At 35.8% G+C, this 27,217-nt stretch overlaps 1 protein-coding gene across 1 annotated transcript in view; it reads right to left on the bottom strand.

Moving 5' to 3' along the window:
• The window catches only part of PKHD1L1 (PKHD1 like 1), a 154,434-nt gene that overhangs the window by 24,941 nt on the left and 102,276 nt on the right, over nucleotides 1–27,217 (bottom strand). Inside the window, exons 54-68 of the mRNA XM_060127562.1 lie at nucleotides 24,422–24,510; nucleotides 23,927–24,075; nucleotides 22,543–22,672; nucleotides 20,374–20,492; nucleotides 18,162–18,291; nucleotides 16,171–16,344; nucleotides 11,742–11,845; nucleotides 10,298–10,427; nucleotides 9,440–9,561; nucleotides 7,818–7,908; nucleotides 4,043–4,191; nucleotides 3,838–3,960; nucleotides 3,165–3,276; nucleotides 2,967–3,083; nucleotides 1,148–1,313 (exon numbers count right to left, since the gene is read on the bottom strand). Coding sequence (XP_059983545.1) covers nucleotides 1,148–1,313; nucleotides 2,967–3,083; nucleotides 3,165–3,276; nucleotides 3,838–3,960; nucleotides 4,043–4,191; nucleotides 7,818–7,908; nucleotides 9,440–9,561; nucleotides 10,298–10,427; nucleotides 11,742–11,845; nucleotides 16,171–16,344; nucleotides 18,162–18,291; nucleotides 20,374–20,492; nucleotides 22,543–22,672; nucleotides 23,927–24,075; nucleotides 24,422–24,510 — 1,905 coding nt within the window. The remainder of the gene's footprint in view (nucleotides 1–1,147; nucleotides 1,314–2,966; nucleotides 3,084–3,164; nucleotides 3,277–3,837; nucleotides 3,961–4,042; nucleotides 4,192–7,817; nucleotides 7,909–9,439; nucleotides 9,562–10,297; nucleotides 10,428–11,741; nucleotides 11,846–16,170; nucleotides 16,345–18,161; nucleotides 18,292–20,373; nucleotides 20,493–22,542; nucleotides 22,673–23,926; nucleotides 24,076–24,421; nucleotides 24,511–27,217) is intronic.

Below are 27,217 nucleotides of genomic sequence, written 5' to 3'. Positions count from 1 at the left end.
TCATTTTTTGTGGACTACAAGAAGGCAGTGGTAGGGAGAGTTTTAGCCTCTCACAGCTATTCCTGTTTGGCTAAGAGCAATCTTCCGGAAAAGCAGGCAAATGTAGGTCATTATTGGCCAACATTTAGAGCATCTGGGGACTGGGTGAGCTACTCAGTAAAAGAGATCTGGGATTGTGCTAACAGTATCCCAATAAAAGCACAGGACTCAAAGACATATTTTTAAATGTAATATTTTCTTCATGACGTAGATGTTAAAATTATATATTAAATCTGAAAGATTCAATGATAACTAAATAGGAGGTAACAGCTTTCTAGTGGGGAGAAGCTCTACTGAGCCAAAAAACACTGCAGTTCAACAATTATTAAATGAGGGGGTGTGGGGTTGTCATCAAAATAAGATCAGATGAAGTCAAACTATTTATGAAACACTGCATTTCTCTGAAGAGATGCATATTTAATTAGCATTATTTCTTGTCTTCTCTCTATACTGAAAATGGTCAAAGAGCTCTAATGGAAACTTTCTTTCCTCCAATATTGTCTTATATCTAAATTTTTTGAAGAGTAGCAGTTATTGGCTATATTCTTTCAAGACTTAGAATCTACGTGGTTCAGCTTCTAGAAATATCCTGACACCAACTAACCTCTGTGATTGAAAAAAAAATCACTGTTCAAAGTTTCTGCATATTTTTAGTCACAATGATTATAATGATTCCCATTTAATTTCCAAGTACATGTTGGGGTGCATATAATAAGATATTTGTAAAGCAAAAGGAGACAAAAGAGGGAAGGGAAAGGGAAGAAATGATAGACATGACTTTCATTCCTAATGACTATTAATGGAGAGATATTAATGTACAAATATACTTCTGACCCATTCTCTATCTTTTATGTTTAATGATGGTGCTATGTACGATACATGGGAAAAAAAAGTATGAGAAAATATACATATTAAGGCCTAGCTTCTTCAACTTACCTGAAGACACAGATATGTTAAATACTCTTAATTTTCATAATGCTGATTGAAATTTCATAGACATAAACAGTTACTTTAAATTTAGCAACTTTCTCAGATCTATGGCAGGGGAAGAAAACAATGGAAAACTGTGATGACAGAAAAGAAGAAACTGAGTTATCATATATTTTACCTTATATCGGGTCTATGTATAAATATTTTTGATTGTTCAGTAGTGTCAACCAGCTGTATGTTCTTCACATGGATTGGATGCTGTAAATCCTCATTTAAAGGGTTAGTAATGAATATCACATTAGTTTCACCTGAACAAACGTTTTTAAATCCAACAAATGTGGAACCTAAAACATAAATAATAGAAACACAATTATTTCCTATAGAGAAAGGGTAAAATCAGTTTCATTTCATGTATATTCCACCAAACACATCATTTAACATTACCTTGAACATGGAGCTCTTACCTTATGTGGCAGATAAGTCCACCACTATTTGTGGACTGTATCCACACCACTGAGTAGTCCTCTCCCATATTTTCTCTGAGCTTGGCATATTTTCTCTGTGATTTGCATTGGACAATGGGACAAGAGCAATTGTAGTATAAACAGATCTGAAAAGTGCTTGCATATTAGGGCTCACTCTCTCTTGGTGTTCTTGGGGAATTCTGTGATTACCAGCATGTGAATATGCCTAGGAGACATTTGGCACTCTCATTACCCCATCAAGGGCCAGCACCAGCCACCAGACACAGAAGTGAGACTGTCCCAGACTAACCAGCCCCTACACATCTTGTAAAGTGATGGCAGCTCAGTGAATAATCCCAGGTAAGATTAGCGGAAGAATCACCGAGCTGAACAAAACCCAAATTGCCAATCTACAGAATCATGAGCTCATAAACGGTTGTTTAGAGGCTTTGAATTTGGGGGATGGTTTGTTATGCAGCAAAGGCTAACTGAAATATTATTGCTCTCCTGGTCTTATTGCATATATTATGTGGCCAAAAGATAAAACTAATTAGATCAAAAAACGATCCCCTTTGCACTTAAAATCCAGTAACTCAAAACTGAAAACAGCAAAAAGGGAGTCCAAAAAATTCTTAAATTAGTTATGTGCTATATACTACCCTGCTTGACTGTATTTTCTCCTAAGAAAATATTGTATACACATGAATATAAGCCTGTAGATGAATATCAATAAAATACTATAGTAATAGATGCGGTTTGTTCCCTGTGTAGATCTCCTTTATTGGTCCTAAACCTATGTAGCATGTTAAATAATTTTTGGCAGGGGTATCATTACAAGTAACACTAAAAAATGATAATTTGTTCTGCATTTCTGGGAATTAAAGTTATGAGAAATAATATGTCAAAACTTAGATGTCTAATTTATTGAACTGCTTTCTTTCAGGTGACACTGGTTAAAGTTATCATGAAAGGGAGATTTGCTAAACTGAAATAGAGAATGGCTCAGCGTATTTAAGGGGCAAAGCGAAAATACTTGGTATGTTTACTACATCTATTTTAATTATTTTACATTTTTAAGGATGCAGCCTGGTTCAGTGAAAAAGCAGCAGATTTTAAGTCAAGAGATCTTGATTCTGATCCTAGTTCTGCCAGCAGCTGTGGGAGTTTGGCAAAACATTTAAGTTCTATGAACTAAAATTTCTGCAGTCATAAAAGCTTCTAATAAAATATAACCCTAATTATATAAAAGGGCTTTACGATTTAGAGAAACTAATTAATATTAAATCACTAGACCAGTGCTTTTTCTGTTGTTTTAAAAAGAAAATGAAATGTCAGTTCTTTTATATGTATGAATGTTGCCAGGGAACTATTCTTGAAATTGACTCTGATGTCTGGTTTCTTTGCTTGTCGTATTGAGCAGATTAATTTAATCATTATTTTTTTTAACTAACAATGAAACATCACTAGTTATATTCTACGTATTCTTTACAGAACTTAACTGAGTAGACTTTCAAAGACTATGTTTAAACTTGCCTGAGATGTCCAAAAGACCACTGATGGCATTGTAACTCATGATCCCTGCATGGGGTTTCCGCGGTGCCATGTTATGTGCTGAAGCAAAGGTAGGCCAGCAAATCCCACTTCTCCCACCTTTTATAAAAAGAAGAAAGTTAATGAAATTTGAATATGCACTCATATGAACCCCAAAATTAAAAGTTCTAAAATCTTTACCTGAGGGAGGTCTGGAACTTCGATGGGCAGCAGAAAGTTCAATATTGGGATCATCATTAGTTAGGACATCAGAGCAATTAAATTCAGGGCTACTTCCAACAATTAATGAGTTCTATTTTAAAAAAAAGTTCAAACAGTAAGCTTTAATAATAACTTTTCTTAAAAGAAAACATAATAATGAATAGTAATGAATGCCACTGTAGCAAAACACAACCTGTATAACTTTGAGAAGTGGATCATTCATTAAACCAAGTTAAAAAAGATGTGATTTTTGCCCCAAGTGGATAACATTCAAAGTCAGAGGGGGGAGACAGGCATGTAAATAATTATATTTAAAGAGATGTTATGTTTCCATGATAGGAATATGTGCAAGGCAAGTAGGAACAAAAAGAGGAGGGAGTGTCAAAACTACCTAAGCTGGTTCAGGAAAGACTTCATAGAGATAGTGAAAATTTAACTAATTGTGGCAAGATTAGCAGGTGATAAGCAAGAAGAGCTGAGGGAAGGAGTGGGGAGAGGGAAGGACGGAGAGCTTCTTGGCAGAAGGCAATGAGCACAGAGGCAGGAGGTGTGGCTAGTAGGGCAAAGAGGTCAAGAAAATCATCTGTATTCAAGAATTCTACCCTTGTCAGAGTTGCTCTTTCTGCTTTGTGTGGCTGCGTTCAATTCTTACCTTAATCTGCACTGTTTTACTGGAAATTCTGTGAGATACAGCAGGTGGCGTGTAAATCATTGAAGAAATGGCCATTCCATTGTCAACCAGGGTCACGTTATAGATACGCACACTCTCCGTGGTCTGTAACAGAACTTGGAGGTTACATCGTATGAAATATAATCATAAAAGAAAATAAACAATCACTGTTTTGGGATCCATTTACCTGAAAATAAATTCCGTAATCCCAGCATGCCCAAATGGTAAATCCCTGTATAAGACAGCATCCAGGAAGGCCATCTTGGTTCATATAGATACCAAATAAACCTCCATGGGCTTCATTGTCAAACCACTTTTCCAGAGAATAAGACTGACCTTTGAAGGAAATATGGAACCAGTAAATTAACATTATGAATCAAGTCATAGAGTTATAAGCAGTATCAGTTAAAGTTGAAATTCTTTTAAAAGTTAAATATATGAGTCTGATGCAAATTTTAATAACATGATCAAATATTTGTATGGTTCAGCTACTTACAGTTTATTCTATTTAGTATTTCTCTTATCTAATTTGTCTCTTCAATGTTACTCAGAATAATTGTATATTCATTTGCAAAAGTTTACTTTTGTGCTAGCACCCTTAACTTATTATATCTGATTAAACATGAATTTCTTTAGAAAGATTATGAAGTTTGAATTCAAACAAGGCTAAACTTGAAAAACACAATGATACCACTTGCTGTCTATAAATGTTACGGGTTCCTTCTGGTCAGCCCATTTTCAAGTTAAGTGTCACTTCCTTAGAAGGCCTTCTCTGACTACCGGATTCATAGTTAGCACCTCAGTCACTTAACATGGCAATTAAAATTTTTTTCACTTTGATATTTAATTACTACTTATTTGTGAATTATTCATCTCCTCTCTCCTATAAGAACGTAAGCTTCATGAAAGAAGAAACTGTCTAGCTCCTTCGTGGCCAGATTCTTAGAGCCTAGAAAGTAATGCACAGGTAGGTGCTCATCAAATACTTCTTGAATTAATGTATGCATGATCTTGGGAAAGTTGCTTAGCATTTTATAACTTAAGTTTCCTCATATATAAAAAATTATAATGTCTAATTCAGGGTTGTTTCAAAATGAAATGAAATAACCCACATAAAGTGCCTCAATAAATGGAAGCTATACCCATTATTAATATACAGGATAATTAAAGTGGATTTTCACGAAAGTTTTACTTATGTACAAATCAGATCAGTGGCCTTAAAAACTCGTCCCAACCATGCATAAATTTGAGGATTCCCCATAAAGAGCAGCACTGCCTCCTAAATTGTACTTTGTACCAGTTCTCTTGTCCAAGTTCCCTGGGATCTGACTTCCTCCATCTTCGATTGCTTTTCCCCTCTTCCTAGTGTCCTTTGAGATTGACATTTCACCTATGGTCGTCAGCCTGGTTTCTATTGTTTCCTCCCTCAGAAGCTGTCTGCATGGCTACACCTTGGTTCTGCACAATGTAGCCCCATGGACAAGGATGGCTCCACCTTTGGACCCACGTGTGGCAGAGCTCCCTTCCCAGCATCCCAGCCTGTCCCTTGTTAGGGAGATGAACTGTGTAAATTGATGTCCCATTCCGGGAACTTAAACCCTCAGTTCCTCTGTGACGCCTCATATTTCAGTTGCTCCTTATAAACACTCCCGATTATTTAGGAAGATCAATATATTCAGTGAAAAATGCATTACGTGGCATTATACATATTAGTAAATATTCACATTCACAGGTCATATTTTGTGGTATGCGGGCCTCTCACTGTTGTGGCCTCTCCCGTTGCGGAGCACAGGCTCCGGACGCGCAGGCTCAGCGGCCATGGCTCACGGGCCCAGCCGCTCTGCGGCATATGGGATCTTCTTGGACCAGGGCACGAACCCGTGTCCCCTGCATCGGCAGGCGGACTCTCAACCACTGTGCCACCAGGGAAGCCCTATATTTTAAAAATTTAAGTCAAAGAAAAGCTACTTTAAGCTGTTGGGAACTAAAATATTTAAAAAGAACATACATCGAGGAATCAGTTATATCTGTGGCGAAGTTGTTTTATTCCTTCAAAATGTACTTTGTACAAGAAAAAAGTTAGCTGAAGTCCAACAATTTTTGAATTTACAGAAAAAATGCTTATTCAAAGAATTTCAAAAATACCTATAGAGATTGAAAAAATCAACTGTAGAAGGGCTATACGTTTTTCAGAGAAAATTCCATTTCCTTTAGCTAAGTTTCCCAAGAGGTAAAGCCAGCAGGTCTAGCATTCTTTGACTTTTTTGATTCAATAATTAAGTTATCTGGTTTAAAAGTCAAGAGTTTATAGAAAGTTATACAGTAATAAGTGACCAGTCACCCTGTTCCTACTCACCTTCAATGACTTTTTGCTTTTACACTTTCAGTGTTTCTTTATGTAAATGCATATACCATACATATTCTTTTGTTCCCTTTCTAAGTAACCTCCACTTATCATTTTAGAATGTTCTGGTGATTTCTCCATATTAATACCTAGTATGCATCTTTTCTCCTTCTTTTTTTTAGAGGGGCCCAGTGTTCCAGTGTTTGGCTTTATACAACTAGCCCACAGGAACTGGACACAGGGTAGCTTTCCATTTTCTGCCAGTACAGGCCAACGCTGTGATGAATAACCTTGTTCACAACTCTTTTTCTAACTGCTGTAGAGGCAACTGTTAGATTACAGGAAGTAGAAATGCTGAGTTAAAGGTAAATGCCTCTATAATTTTGGTAGCTATTGCCAGATTCCCCTTTGTAGGGGTTATATCATTTTGTCCTTCAACCAGCAAAGTGTAAATGTTACTATTTCCCTACAGCCTTGTCAGGAGAGCAGTTGTTCAGTTAATTCTTGATTTTTACTAATCTGATAGAAATGTGTCTGAGAACCCTCTGTTCATGTCCTTTGATTTTTTTCATGCTTGCAGGCTTTATCATATGAATAGTGAGCATGTATTCCTTTAAAGCGGAAGCATGAAGTAGTGACATATCCCTATAGGCATGTATCTCTATGCTTACAAGTTGCTTTTGGGAAAGTGATGGTGGGATAAGATAATCAGTGTTCAGTACCATCAAACAAGCACTGAAGTTGTTGTTAAGAGTTTTTGGATCATAAACATGGAAAATAGTTATCTTAAAAGCCTGTTTTTAAAGGATCTATCCTTCTTTTATTCCCTTGATACTATTAGTCAACACACCTTATCCTATTCTGTCCTCCCCCATCTCTCTGCTGATCCCTTTTGTTTATTTTCATCCCACTGCTTCTCGCCCGGACTACTCTCTCTCACTCTTGTTGTGTCTTCCCAAGTCCATCAGACCCAACTGTCCACCATTCTCTACTTTACCTCCTCTTTTTCTCCCTTACACTCTCTGGCTCACTCTGTCTCCCTGGTTATCCCTCTGATTTTCTCTTTCCTTCTCATCTCCTCTACAGTCACAGGGATAGAATAAAGATACCCTTGTCAAGGAAGAGCTCATGTCCAGTGGGATCAGGAATGCAAACACGCTGTGGCAGGCACAGCTAGTGGCATGGGATTGGACAGAAGGACATGAGGGTATCACAAGGACAGGGCTGGTCACCTTCCTCAGCCTGGGGCTCAGGGACCTCCCTGAGGCAGTGACTGTGAAGGGGAGGCCTGGGGAGCAGCAAGGCCCGGTCTCAGGAGGGTGAGGATGGGGACAGGGTCTCAAGAGAGGACCTGGGGCTGCAGTGTCCTAGGGCCAGGGAAGAGCGTGGCATCCTGGGGCTGCTGGAGAAGGGTGAAAGGGGTGAAGGATGAGAAGAAAATTGGTTTTAATTTTTTCTTTAAACCCAATATTATATGGAAATAATTTAGTTTGTTGAGTTCTTTCAGTGCCCAGGAAGAAGCAATATTACTTTTCAACTCACAAGCAATAATTATTTGTTTCGAACAAATTTGGACAAGTTATTTCCTAATTTTAGTGTCTCTATGCCAAAGACTTACTTGAGCAAGGTTCACCATTGATGCGATATCCTGCCCTTCCAAATCCAGCCACTACGTTATTTTGTAAGACTGTATTGGTCCCTCTATTTATCTAGTATAACGATAAAGAAAATGCTTTGGGTCAGGCTCTTACACAATTATGCAATGAGAGCAGGTATGCAACATACACTGGAAAACTAATTATGACGATACTTCCAGGAGTAAAAATTTAATTCACATTCACCCCATTCAAATTTATAATACAAATGAAGTACTGAAATTACCTTAGCTTCTTGGTGTAAACCTACCACTAGATACTATACTTTAGACTTCATTATAAAAGTACATTAAAGAGGTTACTTTTCATTTCTGTCACAGAATCCACTGGACGTGGTTGAATACTAACAAGCCATAGACAAAATTCCAGTATTATAACAAGGCTACAAAAATTTTATCACTCTTTTTTGGTTATATTCTGTTACCAATTTGATTTATTAAGAAAAAGACAACTAAGGCAATTACAGTGGACCATAAAATTCAGTAGAGGCATTCATTAAAGAAAATCTGCTATAATAAAAAACTGGGTTAGAACAAGTAGATAATTACTAAACAAATTTATTTTATGAGCCAAATCAGAGTGGTAGAAAATGAAAAGTATGGAGCACAGAAGGTTTAGTTCTTGCCTACATAGAATCAGCAAAACGGTCCAAATCTCACTTATTTAAAGCATGTTAAACAGCCTTATTTTTAAAGATTATGATAAAAATAGAGTCAAATGGAATTCATAAAACTAAAAAAAATGGCTTTCAAAAGATATAGATAACTTTAAAGATTTGGAATTGACATTTGATTACATTCTAACATCTATAAATAGACAAAAAGAGAACATTATTACCTTATAAATGTATACTAAGTTCCAGGCTTTCAGATTTTGCTTTAAGGTAATTATTAATAGTTGTACAAAAACAAAATTCAATCCTTACTCTATCTTTCAAAGAGAGCTTTTTAAATTCCTTTTCTTTCCTATGGTATAAGTAAGTAAGATAAAAACAAGAGGAAGCTATCTTTTCTCTAAATCCTCTCTGTACTTTCTATTTTCTTGCTTACAATCTCACTCTACATCTAAATAAATACCTATAGTAATTGAAGAAACTTCACGGGAAACAAGAAAGGTCCAATTAGTAATATCCGATAAGAGTAAATAACATTGCATATAGAATCATAAGAGTTTTAGATGAGAAATGGATTTTAGAGATTTTATAGTCTATCATTATAATTTTGCATTTAAATTCAGAGTTAAGTAGTAAAATGTGTAAGGCATTCAGTCAATTAGAAGCAGAGAGACCCTGTAATGGAACTTGAAAGCAATAATTAATGTTGGAGAAGCAAGTAAATAAGAACTATTTAAACCAATGGACGTCAACACAGAGAAAAATCCAATGGCTACTGGAGCTCACAACATCTTTAAAGAAAGTTCATTCACTCCTTTAATCAGCTCACTTTATCCACAATCTTTATCTAAGGAAGAAATCATTTTCAATGACATTTTGAGATTTACAAATTCTACAGAAATTATAATCTTCAATAAGGGAATTACAAATTATAATTTTGTCTACTTATAATTTTAAATTTGTTCACACTACCTCAATTGCTGCATGCCAGAGAGTTGAGCTCAAGTCTTTTCTGTTCTGATAGGTTCCTGGCCAAACTGAAAGTGTAACCAAGTTTCCTCGGACTCTGTTGGCATCCCCCCATATTCTCATGCCTGGAAAAAAAGAAAATTCCCCCAAATGAGTACTATAGGGAATGTCTTTCATTTCTTCCATGAAATTAGTTTTCTCATTTGAACCTGACAAACAAACCCTTTTGATTTTAGAGTGAACCCTCTGAACTCTTTTACACTCTACCTCTTTAATAGACTACCTGAATTAAAATCTTTTGTTAAATATGTGGGTTCACAGGCTCCACCTTAGATTTTAACAAATATACACACAAATTTTATACACCTTAAATGAATTTGTATTATGCTTTAGACTGATATTCAAGAAAGGACAACCCCCTAAATCAAATCAAATATATATTTTTTAAAAATTATCTTTATTTGTGAATAATCTTTTTGTTTTATATGTGAGAAGTATGTTAAAAGTCAGTAATTTAAACTATTGGTGATTAAATAACTCACATAAGATCATGGTCTGGTAAATAATTCTTCTAGAGCTGTACTGTCCAATATGACAGCCATAGATAGCCACATGTGACTACTTAAATGTAAAGTAATATAATTAAGTAACATTAAAATTAAAAACCCAGTTTCTCAGTCACATTAGCCACATTTCAAGTGTTGAATGGCCACATGCAGTTTAGTAATTACCATGTTAGCACAAACATAGACCCTTTATTTCCATTCTTGAAGAAAGATCAATTGGACACCCTGGCTCTAGAGTTTGCAGACAAGGCTGTCTCAGAAGACATGTTATTGGACCGAAATATTATCATATTACCTTCCCCCACTGTAAAGTGAATCACGTTATCATCTATGTCCAATCCATCTGTCCCAAATACACCAATTGCAGGGGAAAAGCCACTGTGAAAAGCACAGCCTTGAATATAAGATGAGCCACGTTCTTGAATCTATAAAACATCAGGATTCAGTGAACATTTTAAAAACAAAGTTAAAGGATATTTAAAGAAAAAAATTTGAAGTAGGTGATTTTCAGAAAACAAATCTTGATAAACAAAATACTCAATTTACATTCCATGAAAGAAGATGACTTCCCAGCAGACCTTTTAATGCTGGGAAATTTCCATATATCTTCGGTTTATGATTAAAAAGAGCAAAAAAGAAATGCTTATTTTAAATGTGAATTAAAAATTCTCAAGTGCTTTTCTATGCATTTATATTTCTATCATTACCTATAAAATGCTAAGGAACTAAAAATTATTTTTCATAACAGTTTATTATATGATGAGCAGGGATTTTTTTTTTTAACCACGGAAGTCGATACTCAAGGCAGGGGTTACAATTCAAATATCTGTAGGAAACAGTCAATGAGTAGTTTAGGGGTTTCAATTCCAAACCTACATGATTTAAAATTTTTATTTATTTATCTTTATTGACATATAGTTGATTTACCACGTTGTGTCAGTTTCAAGTGTAAGCAAAGTGATTCAGTTACACATATATATCTATTCTTTTCCAGATTCTTTTCCATTATAGGTTATTACAAGAATATTGAGTATAGTTCCCTGTGCTATACAGTAGGTCCTTGTTATTTTATGTATAGTAGTGTTATATATTAATCGCAGACTCCCAATTTATCTCCCCTCCATAATATATATATTTTTAATCTTATTTTATTTATTTACTTTTCATATTTTTATCTTATTTTGGAGCATAGTTGATTAACAATGTTGTGTTAGTTTCAGGTGTACAGCAAAGTGATTCAGTTATACATGTATCTATTCTTTTTCAAATTCTATATAAGAAATATGCTCTTTCTCATTTTTTCTTAAATCAGCAGCCCTCTAAGCATATTTATTTTCCCACTTTTGACAAAGGCATGGATATACAGATATGCTTTTCATTTGAAAAATTTAAGCAACACTCACTTTGTTTAATAGTAACTGTTTGGAAATATTTTTGGCCATTGTAAAGTAAAGTAGAGATGTGAAATACTATTATAGATCTTCAATTCTTTCACCTTTTGTGCTCCATTTTCCATTTTTTTTTTTTTACTGACCTTAAATAATGCATGAAATGGTTGGCATCAAATACTGTTGTAGTCTAAAAATGTTAATGGGAAATACATCTAAGAAAGTTTTATTATATTGATTATAGTCTTAGCAATTCTAAGATATGGGCATTTAGTAAAGTTAAATGAAAATCAAATCAAAATCAAAATACTTAATTTTGGGTATATGCAAAAATTAAAATAAAGTACAAACCTTTCCCAGGTTAAGAAATGTTACAGCGTATCTTGGATCCGTGCTATCCCTGAAGCCCTCTTGACCGCTGTGATAAAATTCCACATTACTTATTCTTGCATTTCCTAGTGGGGAAAAGAGTTACACATTTTTTTTCCTTGAAGCTGAATAAAAATTTTTGAAAAACTGCTAAAGTTTTTGTAATTTTCCAAATGACAAATTTGTTTTCATCTTTTTCATGAAAATTGTATTCATTTTTCTTTGCCCTTTTAATCCAAATAAGGAAATGTTTCTGAATTTGTGTTTTTACTGCCCCTCACAAGAACCTTTTCAGACATTTCTCTTTCTGAATAGCGTTCCCTCTCCATGACATTTTAATACCACTGATATACTACATATCTGTCAAGGTATGGAGGCCCTTTGGAGGACCACAAACTGGTTTTTTTTCCCCCAAGAGTCAATTTTCACCTATTGGTAGTGATACAGTCCCTGTTGAGAATGCATGGCATGAGGCACAAGTTATAATTTACCTGACATTTCAATTTTGATGCTCTAAAGAGCTGTTAAGGACATAATCTTTACATAATTTTTTCCAGAATATGCATTGCCACGTATCTGCTGATCGGTTTGTCATAAGTGCCACTGAAGTGACAAAAGGCAATTTCATAGATTATTAAGAACAGCAATAACAATCCATGAGCCATGACTCTGTGCCAAGCTCTGTACTAAGTGCTTAACAGGCAATGTGTGGTTTAATTCTCACACAACATCTGTGACTTAGGAACTTTTATAATTCCTGTCTTCTATACAAGGAAACTGAGGCACAGAGATTCATGGCTGGTAAAAATACAGTAGAGGGTATTCCTTGTTTCAAAATCTGATATCTAATAAAATACATTGGAGAAGAGTTATTTTACACTAGAAGGAAAAAGCCTGTCTGGAAGTCCATGAGCCAGCGATTAGGTGTATGGTGGAGAACATAAGATTAATAAGATAGATACAGAGAAGAAATGATTGCTACTGACCCTGGACCTACAAAAGCCATAGATGCATTTTCTTTACTTACATCACAAAATAATTTATTGGAGCAAGGAAAGGTTGACATGTGAATAGGGTCCATCATGGGACTTTAAGTATCCAAGATCAGAGTAATTTCATCCCTCTAATCATCTAATTCTTTATCTTTAAAAAGAGGACAATATTTATGCCATAATACTATGAGGACTGAATGACATAATATGTGTTAAGTGCTTAGCACAGTGTCTGGAATCTTGTCTTACTTTATGATCCTCATTACTATTCTCCTCATCAGTTAAGCTTCTGTTGGCAGATTATGACCAATAGGTAGAAGTTATAGTGGGACAGCTGCTTGCTCAATATAAAGATTTTCTAAAATGAGAGCTGTTGCAAAATGGAATAGGCAGTATTGTAACCAAGTGAGCTCCTGCTGAAACAATTCAAGTCAAGAATAGAGGATTACTCCTGGTACCCAGATTGTGAGATTGAAACACCAGCTTCCAATAAAAAGAACCAGGGTTACTTGGAGGAAGAACTTACTCCCAGTCTCAGCAAGAAAAAAAAAAAAAAAATTACAACATGTGCTTGTCATATCAGAAAGTGAAGAAGCTAAAAAAAAAAAAACCCAAAACAGTCAGGGACTTCCCTGGTGGCGCAGTGGTTAAGAATCCACCTGCCAGTGCAGGGGACATGGGTTCAATCCCTGGTCTGGGAAGATCCCACATGCCTCAGAGCAACTAAGCCCCTGTGCCACCACTACTGAGCCCACGCACCACAACTACTGAAGCCCACGTGCCTAGAGCCCATGCTCCACAACAAGAGAAGCCACCACAATGAGAAGCCCGCACACTGCAACAAAGAGTAGCCACTGCTCGCCACAACTAGAGAAACCCCGTGCACAGCAATGAAGACCCAACGTGGCCAAAAATAAATAAATAAATACATACATACATAAATTTGTAATTTAAAAAAAACCGTCATAAGGAGGAGGGCTTAGGCACCAACATGAAAAGGTTCTGAAGGTCAACGAGAGGGCATTTTCAGTATCAATAAGGTTAACGTTCACAATGGATTAGAACATAACAAATATGTTTAAATCCATGGAACTAATAATGATACTAATAACAAAACATAACAAAACAAAAACCCCTTGTTACCTTTGGAGGATGCTTGGCAACCAACTCATTGTTTTGAAAACTAGTTAATAAGAGGAAAGAATCAAACATTTTTTCTATCTAAACTATCCTTCAGGGTAGTCAAACAGTGGTCTGGGGAAGCTTCTCTTTAGAGAAATATTTGAGATTATAAATGAGGAGGGAATAGTAGAATTAAAATATCACCATTTTGAACCTCAGTGATTCAATAGATCCAGGCAATGATAATAACTGCTAACATCACAAAAGGAAAAACAATCGTACATTATATGCCTATTAATGGAAAAATAACAACCAACTATGAGGAATTATTGCCTAAAAACTGAGTCCCAGTCTGGTCAATTTGCCAGTTCTAGATTTGCTACTTATGCATAGAAAATACAAGGGAGGCAGGGACTAGTTAAATTCTAGGGATGCATCACTAAATTCAGACTATTGGAAACACTATAGGACAGATGACTTAACTTCTTTTATAAATAAATTGCAAGGAAAGAGAAATGAATTAGAGATTTAAGATTCATAACCAATTGCAACATGGATTTTATTTAGACCCCGATGAACAAAGACAGTGAAAGAGAAAGAAGGAAGGAAAGGAAAGAAAGAAGGAAAGAGGAGGGGGAGGGGAAAGGGGAGGCGGGAAGGAGGGAGGAAGGAAGGGAAAGAAGGAATGAACTGGAGGATTCTGAACAATCATTTGATGTTTAGACATTATTACTAACATTTTAAAATCTGATTCTTAGAGATGTTTTTAAAGAAGTCTTTTAGATTTACACACTGAAATATTTCTAGATGAAGTAATACATGGTTGCTTCATTCATAATAGCCAAGATATAGAAACAACCTAAATGTCCATTAATGGATGAATGGATAAAGATGTGAGATACCTCCCTATCTATCTATCTATCTAAAACATTCCACTGTGTGTATACATATATCATATCATTCAGCCATGAGTGAGAAAGAAGGAAATCCTGTCATTTGGGACAACATGGATGGACTTTGAAGGAATTATGCTAAGTGAGATAAGTCAGAGACAGAAAGATAAATGCTGTATGATCTCATTTATATGTGGAATCTAAAAAAGCTGAACTCATAAAAATAGAGAGTAGAAAGGTGGTTATCAGGACCTGTGGGGTGGGAGAAATAGGGAGCTGTTTAAGGGTATAAACTTGTAACTAGTAGATAAAAAGTCCTGGAGATATAATGTACAACTTAGGGATACAGTAAAAATACCATATTATAAACTTCAAAGTTGCTAAGAGACTAGCTCTTAATTGTTTTCACCACACACACACAAAAATAATAACTATATGACATGATAGAGATGTTGCTAACGCTACTGTGGTAATCATATTGTAATATATAAGTGTATCAAATCAACACATTGTAGACCTTAAACTTACACAATGTTATATGTCAAATGTATCTTAAAAAATATACGCTTGCTGCTTCAAAATAATCCGTGGGCTTGAAGAAAGTCGGTGGGCTCAGAGATCAAACAAGACTGGCCAAAGTTGATACCTGTGGTAATTGGTGATGATAAGCATTATATTATACATTTCTCTATCTTTGAAATATATTTGAAAATTTCCTTCAAACAAAAATAACAGATCAGTGTGCTTGTTATGAAACGATTTCTGTTTGAGGGCAAGGTTGGGCTAGCTGTTACCTAAGGTCCTTGTTAATTTGATAATTATTTTGCCTATAAAGATAAAATTAGTAGAATAATGTTAGGAATTTGGTTCTGGAGGGTGGTACTTGACTGCATAATCCCTCTCAAGCCTTTATTTTTCAATGTGTTAAAAACAAGACATCAGGCCCAAAATGGAGTCACTTTTGCTAAGCCCTCCATCATCAAACAAACTTAATTACAGTTTCAGTTCTCCTGAAATGGAACCTTAAACCAGTCCATCACGAATTGCCTGATCAGCATTGGTTAGGTAATCTGCCTGATAAAACTCTGCCCCCACACGGGAAGTAACCCTGCAATAACCAATCCTCTTTTCTGCCTAGTAGAACTACCTTGTTCCCGCTCCCTTCTGCCTATAAAAGTCTTTTATTTTGCACAGCTCTTTGACGCTCCTTTGTATCAGCTAGATTGGATGCTGCCCGATTCATGAATCCTTGAATAAAGCCAGTAAGATCTTTAAAATTTCCTCAGTTGGATTTTGTTTTTTAACACAAATGGTCCTGTAAAGGAGTGAGGATTATTTAAGAACTAAACACAGAAGAGACCCTGCTACATTTCATTTAGAAAAATAAACTGAATTTGTACTAACCTTTAAATGTCACCATATTTGCAGTGAATGAGCTGACTAGGATGCGTGCACCAAAAGATTCCTTCAGCCAACCTGGATAATCCTCACCAAGTATTTTGATGTTCCTATTCAGTATCCCAACATCAGCTGCTAACGTGTAGCTCTGACCGGTTTCAGGAACAAGGTATCTTCCAGCTGCAGCGGAAGGACAGTTAGATTATTACCAACACTAAGAAATACCTGTCTTTATTAGTTTCTTTGCAGCTCACAGACCACGTAACTTTCTAATATGCCAGAAGTCAACACAAATACATGAATTGATTAGAGTTACACGCTTAAATGTACACAGATGGCAGTCGGAAATTATACCTTTTTATTTATAAAATAAATATAATCAAAAGTATTTCTCCTATTTACAGCAAAAAGGTTATTATAATCAGCACTTACAAACTCACTGCTTCATAGGTATTTTGCAAACACTTCAAATTATACACAAAAACACTCTTTGAGACAAGTTGGGAAGCTTACTGTAATTTTAACAGATGAGGAAATGAGATAGAGAAGTAAATGAACTTGCCCAGGGCCATGTAGACAGTCAGCAATACGTAGGTATTACCTCTCCTGATGCCTAAACCTTGGTTTGTTCCTCTTTTCCTGTGACATATTTTGTACCAACTACAATTCTTTATAAATATGTAGTAGTATATCAAACATAGTCTGTACATTTACATCTTAATAATTTTAAAACAGAACCTAGGGGCTTCCCTGATGGCGCAGTGGTTGGGAGTCCGCCTGCCAATGCAGGGGACGCGGGTTTGAGCCCTGCTCCGGGAAGATCTCACGTGCTGTGGAGCAACTAGGCCAGTGCGCCACGGCGGCTGAGCCTGCGCTCTGGAGCCCGCGAGCCACAGCTGCTGAGCCCCCGTGCCACAACTACTGAAGCCCACATGCCTGGAGCCCGTGCTCCGCAGCAGGAGAGGCCACCGTAGTGAGAGGCCTGCACGCCGCAACGAAGAGTGGCCCCTGCTCACTGCAGCTGGAGAAAGCCAGCGTGCAGCAGCAAAGACCCAACACAGCCAAAAATAAATAAATAAAAATTAAAAAAACAGAACCTAAATTACATTCTACATTTCTAGAAGTCTTACCCAAAACTTTAAGACAAGCAGGTACATTTCAAGCAGAGAGAAGTGTTTGGTACTTTAAATGAAAGAATCTATACTGTTGAACTTCAAACACTGTTTTACGATTAAAATGTTCTTCAAAGAAAGCTTTTTCTTTTGATTTAAAGAAAAAATATGTGATATAGAATGACAGACACGTGCTTCTATCAAAATACTGCTTTAAAAAGTTCTTTTAAGTTTCTTTTTCATGCAGGTCTGATATCCACCAGTGCATAATGCCACCTTAGCTGTAGTTCTCAGGAGCATCAGAAGTATCTGAATGGCTTTTCTAACGTTACACTCCTGTCAGCTTCCACTTCCTGGGATTCAGATGAAGGTAGCATGTGAAATGGGGAAAGGCTGGGGTGCTGGGAAAGCCCTGATCCTACAAGTTGAAAGATCATCTTCAGTTGATTCTGATTAATACCTTCTTTCCTTGAGAATTAAGAGTTTTACCATTTTGCTGCAGCTTGTCTAAGTGCAGTTACCGCACTTGTGTCAATGAAACAAATCAGGACAAAGATGCTCTTGGATCAAGGGTGCTCAAATTTCAGTGTGCGTAAGAATCTCTAGAAGCTTGCCTAAAACAGAAAGTGTCAGCCTTATCCCATAGAATGTAATGGTCACTGCTGAATATTTGCTGAATGAATTAATACACACAGCAGGGACTCTTTGCAGCCAACACACAAACAGTAGCATCCTTTGGGTACCAGTGCCAATCTAAGTGAAATGCTCCTCTAAAAATCTGAGATGTTTTATCAAATGACTGTAATTACAGAGGAGAGCACTAAACTGTGAATATTTCGAGACATTTAAATTATATATCTATTTGGTTAAAGAACAGCCACTTACCAAAGTGAGTATAGGAAAGGGTATCATTGAGAATGAGAATTTTGTGATCATGCAGGATTTTAACGATACTTCTAATTTCAGTCTGGTGGAAATCATAGCTTGTGGTTGTTATCACAATCTCTTCTCCTTCCTTAGAAAAATTCAAGTGCCAAATTCAAGAACAATTTTTAAAAAATAGGTTTATATTTCTTAATAACTATTAAATAATTCTAATTTAACTTACATTGGTTACAACCATGGTATTATCAGCGAGAACAAATCATACATTTAGGTCTCTAAAATAAATATGCTTTTGTTTGATAGCAAGAATTCTATATTTTGAATTATCTCAACATTTCCTTAAGTTGAATTCAGTCACTTAATAAAATCACAGGTGATATACATTTTTAAAATTAGATATATCAAAGCAAATACATTCATATTTTTATTAAAAATTGCTCAGGATAATACTCTTAAGACTTAAAAAATTTCCCCCAGATTTTTTTTTTTTTTACACAGTTAACTATCACTGGATATTCCTGAAGGGTAAGAAAGGCAGAGATAAGTGACAGAGCACGGTCAAGTCTTAGAATCTCTGTATATCATATATGACAAGCTCCTCTTTGTCAACCAAGTCTCTGCTCAAAAGTACTTGCAGGGGACGAAAAAGAACTTTTTCCTCTACCCTTCCAAGTTCTCAGCTGGGACCCCTGTAACAAAAGTCATTAACAAGAGAAAAGCATATAGATTTATTCAATATAAATTTTACATGACACGGGAAATGAAGCCCTGAAGAAATGGTTAAACCTGAGCATTTTTATGGAAGAGTGGAGAGTAGAGGAAAATTGTGATAGGGTATGAGCTAAGTGTAGGAAACTGGGAGAAACAGCAAGGGTTGGCCATTCAGATTCTTCTCTGTGTCACTTTGTCTTCAGAGCTGAGGATGTCTCTTTCCTCTGGGTATAAGGAGGGCAACTCTCACATGAAGGTTTTGTGACCTGCTGCAGGGGAAAGCCAGAAAGTCCTTCCTGCATGTGCAGAAATTTCTTCCCTTAAACTATTCATATTTTGGGATAGCATGTCCTGAACCCTGTCATACCCTTGAGAGAGGCTTTCTCTGGCTATTCTGTTTAATGTTATCTGCCACCCTCTACCATGACAGTCTCTATCATCCCTGTTTTATTTCCTTCATCACAAAGATTATAATCTGAAATAACACACATTTATCTGTTCATTTAGTGTTTGCCTCTCCCACTTCAATGCAATTTCCCCTATAGTTTGACCAATTTCTTCACAAATGAATCCTCTATGCCTAGAAAATGTCTGACATTAGGCTAAATATTAATTATATAAATAATATGCAGAAAATATTAACTGGATAAATACTAATAAATGATAATGGGATGAATAATAGGGATATTTAAATCATTTAACCACCTTTTAAAAAGTAATCACACCTCAACTATCACAAATATGAATATATTGTAAGTAGCTTATAATAACTCTCAATAAATCCTCCTTCTATTTACTGATTTTACACTACATTAAGAGAGCCAACCCCATATGTTTTGATGATTTGTATTCATTTACTCAGACTAAGCCTCACTTTGTTCTGCGACCTTATAGCTTATTCTCAGCAGAAAGGAACTGGCTGAAATCTGAGAGCCCGGAAAAGTAATCCATCCATTTCCTTGACCCTTTTGCATTAAAAAGAGTATTTGTAAAACATGTGAGTCTGTGGCCTATGCAAGCCTGGGAGTGTAGTAGAGATCGGAATTGCCACCATTCATATTTTACCAAAATCTCTTATTTAACTTGGGCATGTTTTGAATATCACTGGGCATCAGGATTTGTTTTCTTCCCAAATGCTTAACATGTAAAATCACAAATTAGAAGTAAAGAGATAACCAAGATAACAATAAAATGTATTTAAAATAATTTTTTTCTGTTTTGCAAGAATTTGTAAATAACTATTTTTTACCCCCAAACTTTCATATTTTCCTTTCATAACTAATATATACATAATGTTCTTTATATGTTCTGAAGAACCTTTGACACCACAATTTTTAAATGCCTGCTATCAAGTCAGCTTTCTGAGTGCAAGCTAATTGCAAAACATACATTTCTCTTCTGGTTAATCATGTGACAAAATAAATGTCCATTGGAATAAAGAAGAAACCTTAAGTTGACCCATGGCGTGTTTTCACTTTCCACCACATAGTAATTCCTCTACCTGCCAATCCACAGCATCCATCAGAGAGAGGACTTTGGAACCTGCCTCTGCGGTTTCTGAGAGCTTAGTTTTATATATCGAACGTGGAATTCCATGAAGATCCAGCTCACCAAACACCCCTACCGGAGAAAAACACACTCCTATTTATTCACTGCATAGAACTGAGTTACGTGCTAGTATAAAATGAAACAGTTAGTAGATATATTTTAATAAGCGACTGAACATTTTAGAATGAATGGAAAGAATTGGGGTTATCTGCTCAGGGCTATATAAGAAGGCTTTGGCCCTTTGCCCTACTTCTAGGAATCTGGTCTCTATAAATTGAATTAGTATACAAGGATACATCAATGAGGATGTTTAATACAACAATATTTGGAAATATTAGAAAAACTAGAATTAATCCAAATGTATATCATTATAAGAATGAAGGAGTAAATTAGAATATATTACTAATACTGTAGTAATATGCTATAAAAATGAAGAGTGTTACATGTTAAGTATCAATCTGGAAAGATATTCATAATATGTTAAGAAAATTGCACAGTAATATATTTAGTTTGACCATGTTTTTGTATAAGGCACCACAAGTCATTTTATGTAATATGAATACAGGCATAGATAAAAAGCACGAAAAACACATGTAAAAATTGCTAATGTTAGTTTCCTCAAGGGGAGAGTAGAAGATGTATGTTTTCTCTTGATATGGTTCTGTGTTGCTAGAAATGTTATTTTTGAAATAAAAAAATAAACACATAAAAGCAAACAAAAATTTTTTAAGACTGAATTCGTTTGCCTCAGGAAATTTTTCTTTAATATTTGAATTTGTCTGTCTCGCAGGAGCTAATTCAATTTTAAGCCACTTTTTAATCCCCTTTTTTATTGTCACTGTTTTAGAAATTGTACATCGGAGCAACTGAAGCACATTTATGTGTCTTTTAAATAAATGTGCAGTGGTATTAATAAAAGCAGTTATTTATTAGGACCAAATTAAACCCTCTCAGGTCCTTTGCTTTCTAGGCTCGAATAGGAATATGTACAGCCACACAAATGCAACCGGAAAATTAAAACTTAGCAACAGTTGTGCCTGGATAACTGATAGTGAGGCAGGAGACATAAGGGCCCCCAGGACAAATGGTTTGAGTTCATTCCTTGTGGACGGATACTCCGCGGTGGGAATAACAGGACAATTGAGAGAGGAGGCTGGGTCCTGCCCAGATAGAAGATAAGAGACCACATATTCTTCATTCTTGAAGTCAGGAGACCTCCCCGACTACCCATGAGCAGAAAGGCTCCTTGGAGGTCAAAAGGGAGTGATTCTAAGTGATGGCAACTAATGCTTACTACCCATAGGCCTCTTTGGTAGAATCCATCTTGGCTAAGAGATGCACGCGCACACATGGGAAAATCCTGAGATACACCAAATACGGACTCTGAACCAGGCAAATCAAAATGATTGGTCAAAGGAAACAGGGAAGAAATGCCCCATAAAAGTGATTCAAACTGCCACGAGGGTACAACTCTCTCTCTGAGTTCACCCGTGTGCCTATCCAAAAGTACTGTACTCTTTTTTTCTCTTAATAACACTTTACTTGTTTCACTACTTTCCGTCTTTGTGGGAATTCTTTTTCTGTAAAGCCGTAGGGCCAGGGCCTTGTCACTGACCACTGGTGTAGTGGCTAGGATTTGGTGCTCTCACCACTGCAACACGACCTCTATCACTGGCGGGGAACCAAAACCCTGCTTCAACACCCGAGATCAACAGCAGAGCCAACTGATCCACAGATTTTTAATACTGTGTAGGAATAATGCATAAGAAAGTTACCTTTTAGGGGAAAAGTACTAAAATATGAAAAATATTTTTGCTTATATAAAAGAAAGATTACGAAGAAAACCAGATTAGAGAAACAATATACATATGGAGTGATTCACTAATGTTAGTGTTGCAATAAGTTACATTTTAGAAATATGCACATCTGTATCTATTTTAATGTGACATGATTTAATTTTTTAAAACCTCAGCAACTTTTATAACCTGTTACTACAAATCAATGTCTGTAAAAACTTCTGAAACCATAACATCATGAACTCATAACAAGTCTTTTAGTGCTACATGTTTTAAAGTAGATTTGCAAAACTAATATGACTCTTTTGGTATCTGGAAACACATACCTAGGACCTTTGATCCTTGATTTGGTCCTTCTGGAAGAGCCCACTCTGGAGTAGAATGATTCCCTCTAAGAACAATCTGTAATTCTCCTTTAAAAGGGTTATCTTCCCAGCCACCAATTAATCTACCTCCCTGCAGTGAAGCAGAAAATTGTTAATACTTCAAAACTGAGCAGGAGAAATTTCCCCATAAGAAAGGAATTAGGAAGACTGGCAGCCTCCCCTAGTAAAAATGAATGAATTTTTGTTTTACAAAGAACAGTACTGTAACTAGAAGTGACCTTAATTTAACCCATCCACTTTGGGATGGGCAGTTTAAATGATTTTTCCAAGGTCAAATTCAACATCTACTTACTGTCAGAACTGGACCTGAAACTGAGACCTCCTAAAACCTAAACTAGTGCTGTTTGAACAGATCACACTGTACTTTAAAATAATGCGGCATATATAAAATATACTCTCCTATTTATATCTAAGCTATGTTATTCATGAGCCGTCACTATTAATAAAAATTGCTATTACTAAATGCTTGCTGATTCTATGCCAGGCATAACATGCAAGGTTTTACATATTTTATATCGTTTAACCTTTACACTAAACCCATGAATTGGAATTACTATTCTCATTTCATAGGTGAGAAAACTGATGCAGAAAGAAGTCAGATAACGTAACCTGTTACCAAACTATTAAACAGTGAGGTAAGGATTCAATTGTAGCATTAATTTACCTCTAAGCTCTGTATCTAACACCTTTAAAGCATTAAAGGCCTAGTTTTATGAAAGAAAGGCTCCCACTTATTCTTTAGTGGTGCTTAATACCTTTTTGGTTAAGCTATTCTTTTAAATGAACACCAATAAAAGACTGACAGAACAATTAAATTGACTAAACTATTACATGTTCAAGACCATCTGAGATTTATGAGAGAATGAGGTGATTATTCCAAACAACTGAAATATTTTTATTAGTCTGCTCCTGGTTTTCATAATCCCACCTACATCCATTCATTTTAAGAAATACTGTTTGCTTTCTTAAAAAAAAGGCTTGAAATCTTTTAATTTTTTTTCCTCAGAACTCCAATGGATTCTCTGTTAGTTGCAGCAAGCTGTGAGTTTAAATTTACCTAATAATAATACAAATATTCTAAAGGATTGAAATGGAGCAAACCTCACACTAAAAAGTAGCATGATAATTACTGCTTTAGGAATGTGTCATTAATATTTAAAGGACAGCAGAAATATATTGAACTTAGGCTTGCATTTCATGGGGTAGAGCCAGTTGTGTTTTAATCACAGCAGGTGCATATGCTTTCTTATAATTTGCTTAGTAAATCTCCAACATTTTAGCATTTGGCTAATAAGGGTATAAATGATAAGACTGTCACTCTTACCTGCAGTAATATGTAGGTAGCATTCAAAACAACTTTTCTATAAGAAGACTCTGCAGCTCCCACATTATGTTTATCTTCCAATTCTAGAACCCCCCAAATAACGAGTCTTTCCATTGGTGGAATATCTGTGTCTGCCACAATCCATGTTCCTATAAAACAAGACTTTAATATAAGGAATATAACATAATCCATAGACTATAGCCTATAGATAAAACACTGACAGCCCTATCAGTGAGTCCTAATTTTGAAGTTGGTGAGCCTTTTTCCACACAATGACTAATTCTCCTCTCTCTCAGAAAATCCATTATTCTTAATATTCAGGTTTAAATCCACATAAAACCCAGAAGCGACGTCTGACATCCAGGACACAACAACTGAATCCATCTCTTCACATTTTCTCTTTCTCTTTCTCTTGCTGCATAAAGGTATCTACCCTAACTGCTAACTATTGTGGTATAAACACAGCGTTTTATTTATTTACATTTATGCATTTACCTTCAGGAATAACAACATTTGCTCCTGGGTGAGGTATGGTGTAATTATTTTCTCGAGATGACTGCCAAAAAGAATCATTTGACCATAAGCTGAAAAGAGAAAAGAAGTACTTCCATTAAGTTTTATCTCTGTATATTTAATGAGCATCTCCTTAGAGTGTAGCACTATACTAGATGTTTTTGGGATGACAGAATGCAAATTGGATAGTTTGTAATTTCAGTAAATAGACAAGCTAATGTACGCTATTAGTAAGGTACTCAACACACACAATTACATATATAGTTTTTTCTCCATTGAAGAAAACTTCCTTTCCACCCACAATCCGAATCACATTTTCTCCTACTAAATCCTTATTGTGATACCCTAATTTTCTCTAAAATGTAAATAACTTAACTTCCTTATAAGATTTCACATGGTGGAAAAGTGAAAAATGCATCCTTTGTCCATTTAAAGACCCTTACATATGGCGCTATTTCATAGGGAAAGGGACAGGAGGGTATATAGTTGCCTAGATTCTATGAAGGGAAGGCTGGAAGAATGGTCTGTGAATAGACAAGGATGGGTCAATGAGGGCAAGCCGCTGGGCTGTGGGCAGGATGGCAGGTCTATAACCAGAAAGAAGGTTACGTTACATTGAAATAAATATGGAAAGCACAGTTGGAAGAGAGACGGTCTCCACTTTCCATCACTATGCCTGCTTGAAACTATCTCAGTGCAAATTGTTACAAAGAATGTTATTATAAAGTTGATTGCATTTTCCCATTTACAAATGTTCACAGGGGTTGCTCTCCTGAACTAGTAAAAATGTTTCAAAATTCTATGATACTAATGCAGGAATTTTACAAATAACCAATACAGTTTGTTTCATTAAAAGTATATTTTTATCACACATTTGAATTACTGAGCTGTATTACTAAAAACTCCGTTGATCAAAAATCCTGTCACAAAAATTTTGTCTTCATGGATTTAAAAGAGAGGTTAGCAATTAAACGATCATTTAGGATTATTTAGATTCACAGTAATACATTTTTCATGATGCAATCTCAGTGAAGGTTTGTTTAAAGGTTGTAACTATCTAAATAAATAAATTGATCAGGATTGTGCAGATTCAATAGTTGAGTTCACCTAGCTTTTCTCAAGCCTTTCATTCTTATCCCCAGCAGCACTATACCACATGTTATACATTCTTCTACTAATTGCCCACTGTTACGATCAAAAAAGCCCAGTACTTCTTAAACTAGGCATTTGTGTGTTGTGTAGCTAGACCTGTATATTCTAGTCCTGAGGTACCAGTTTTGGATCAAGATTCTGTTTGTTTTCACTGATAGCTATTTGCAAAATACCAATTAATAATTCCAATTATAGCTATTTCCAGCGAGCAGAGCTCATATTGTGAGAGGAAAAACACCTATCCTATGACATATACATGTAGTGTATCAACACATACCTCTATCACATCCTGGTCTAGACCAATCTAAATCTATTAATGAGTCATAATAATTATTAAGTAAATATTGAATAATTTTATCTACCTTAGACTATCTAGGGCTTTTTGGCCAATAACCTTTATGGCCCATATTTCTTCTGAAGTTCTCTAGACTCTTTTTATGAGCCTCCCTGCTTTCTCTACTGTCCCTCTGTTACACAGAGTAGTAAAAGTGGCCTTTTCAAAATGTAATGTCACTTATCAGCTGAAACATTTAAAGGCTTCTCATATTTCTTAACACTAACTGCCTGCATGACCTGAATGGTCTGATGTCCACCTATTTCCAATGCTATGTCCAGGCCACTCTCCCCTGCTCACAAGGGTCCAGCCACGCAGATTTCCTCTCAGTTCTTGGATATGCCGCACTCGTCCCCACATCAGGGCCTCTGCCCAAGCTGTCCCCTTGGCCTCGAACCCAACCTTCACACAGCCAGCTCTTACTCACCCTTTGGGTCTCAGGTAGAATATCCCCTCCTTTGAGAGGCTCTTCCTAACCATCCACCCAAAGGAGGCCCCTGCCATGTTGTCTTCTGTCCCAGCCCCTTATCCATTCCCTGTACAACCTCTATCACAACTCAAACGCATGTGCTTTATTTTCTGTTTACTTTTTTGTTTGTTTGCTTGTGTTGGCATCTGTCTCTTCGGACAGAATGTGAGTGTTATGGGGGCAGGGACCACATCTATGTTGTTCACAACTGAATCTCAGAGCTCAGCACAGTGCCTGGCACATAGCAGGTGTTATTTTTTAATGGTTGAATGAACATATAAACAAATTCAATTATTATTCTTTTGTGCAATGTTATCGCAGAATCTGTATATTCTGAAATCATAATTCACTTAATAAATAATATTGATTTGTACTTGATGCACAGGAGTGGGCTCTTACATGCCCACTAACTGTTAACTTTTATCATCACCATCGTTATTTTTATGGTTATTATTTGCCCATAAGGGACACAAATATACATCAAATCAGGATCATGCCTTTAAGGGTCTTAAAGACTAGTACTGTTGTGTATTAGTACCATTATGTATGGTAATTACTATAATATAAAGTAGAAAGTTATGTTTCATATGAGAAATAAAGGTAAAGGACTTTATAAGTTTCAAAGACAGAAAAATTATTTTTAACTACAAGACTTAATATATATTTAGGAAATTGAATATTTGAAATAAAATTAAATAAGTTGTATTATGAGACTTGACCAAGACTGTTATTCTATTTAAAATATGATACAAATGAACTTATTTATGAAACAGAAGCAGGGCTTCCCTGGTGGCACAGTGGTGGAGAATCCGCCTGCCAATGC

Source organism: Lagenorhynchus albirostris, chromosome 17 (assembly GCF_949774975.1).
Source record: "Lagenorhynchus albirostris chromosome 17, mLagAlb1.1, whole genome shotgun sequence".
NCBI classification, from domain to species: Eukaryota; Metazoa; Chordata; class Mammalia; order Artiodactyla; family Delphinidae; genus Lagenorhynchus; species Lagenorhynchus albirostris.
Note: the sequence above shows the minus strand (reverse complement) of the source record. Positions and strands in the feature narration are given on the sequence as shown.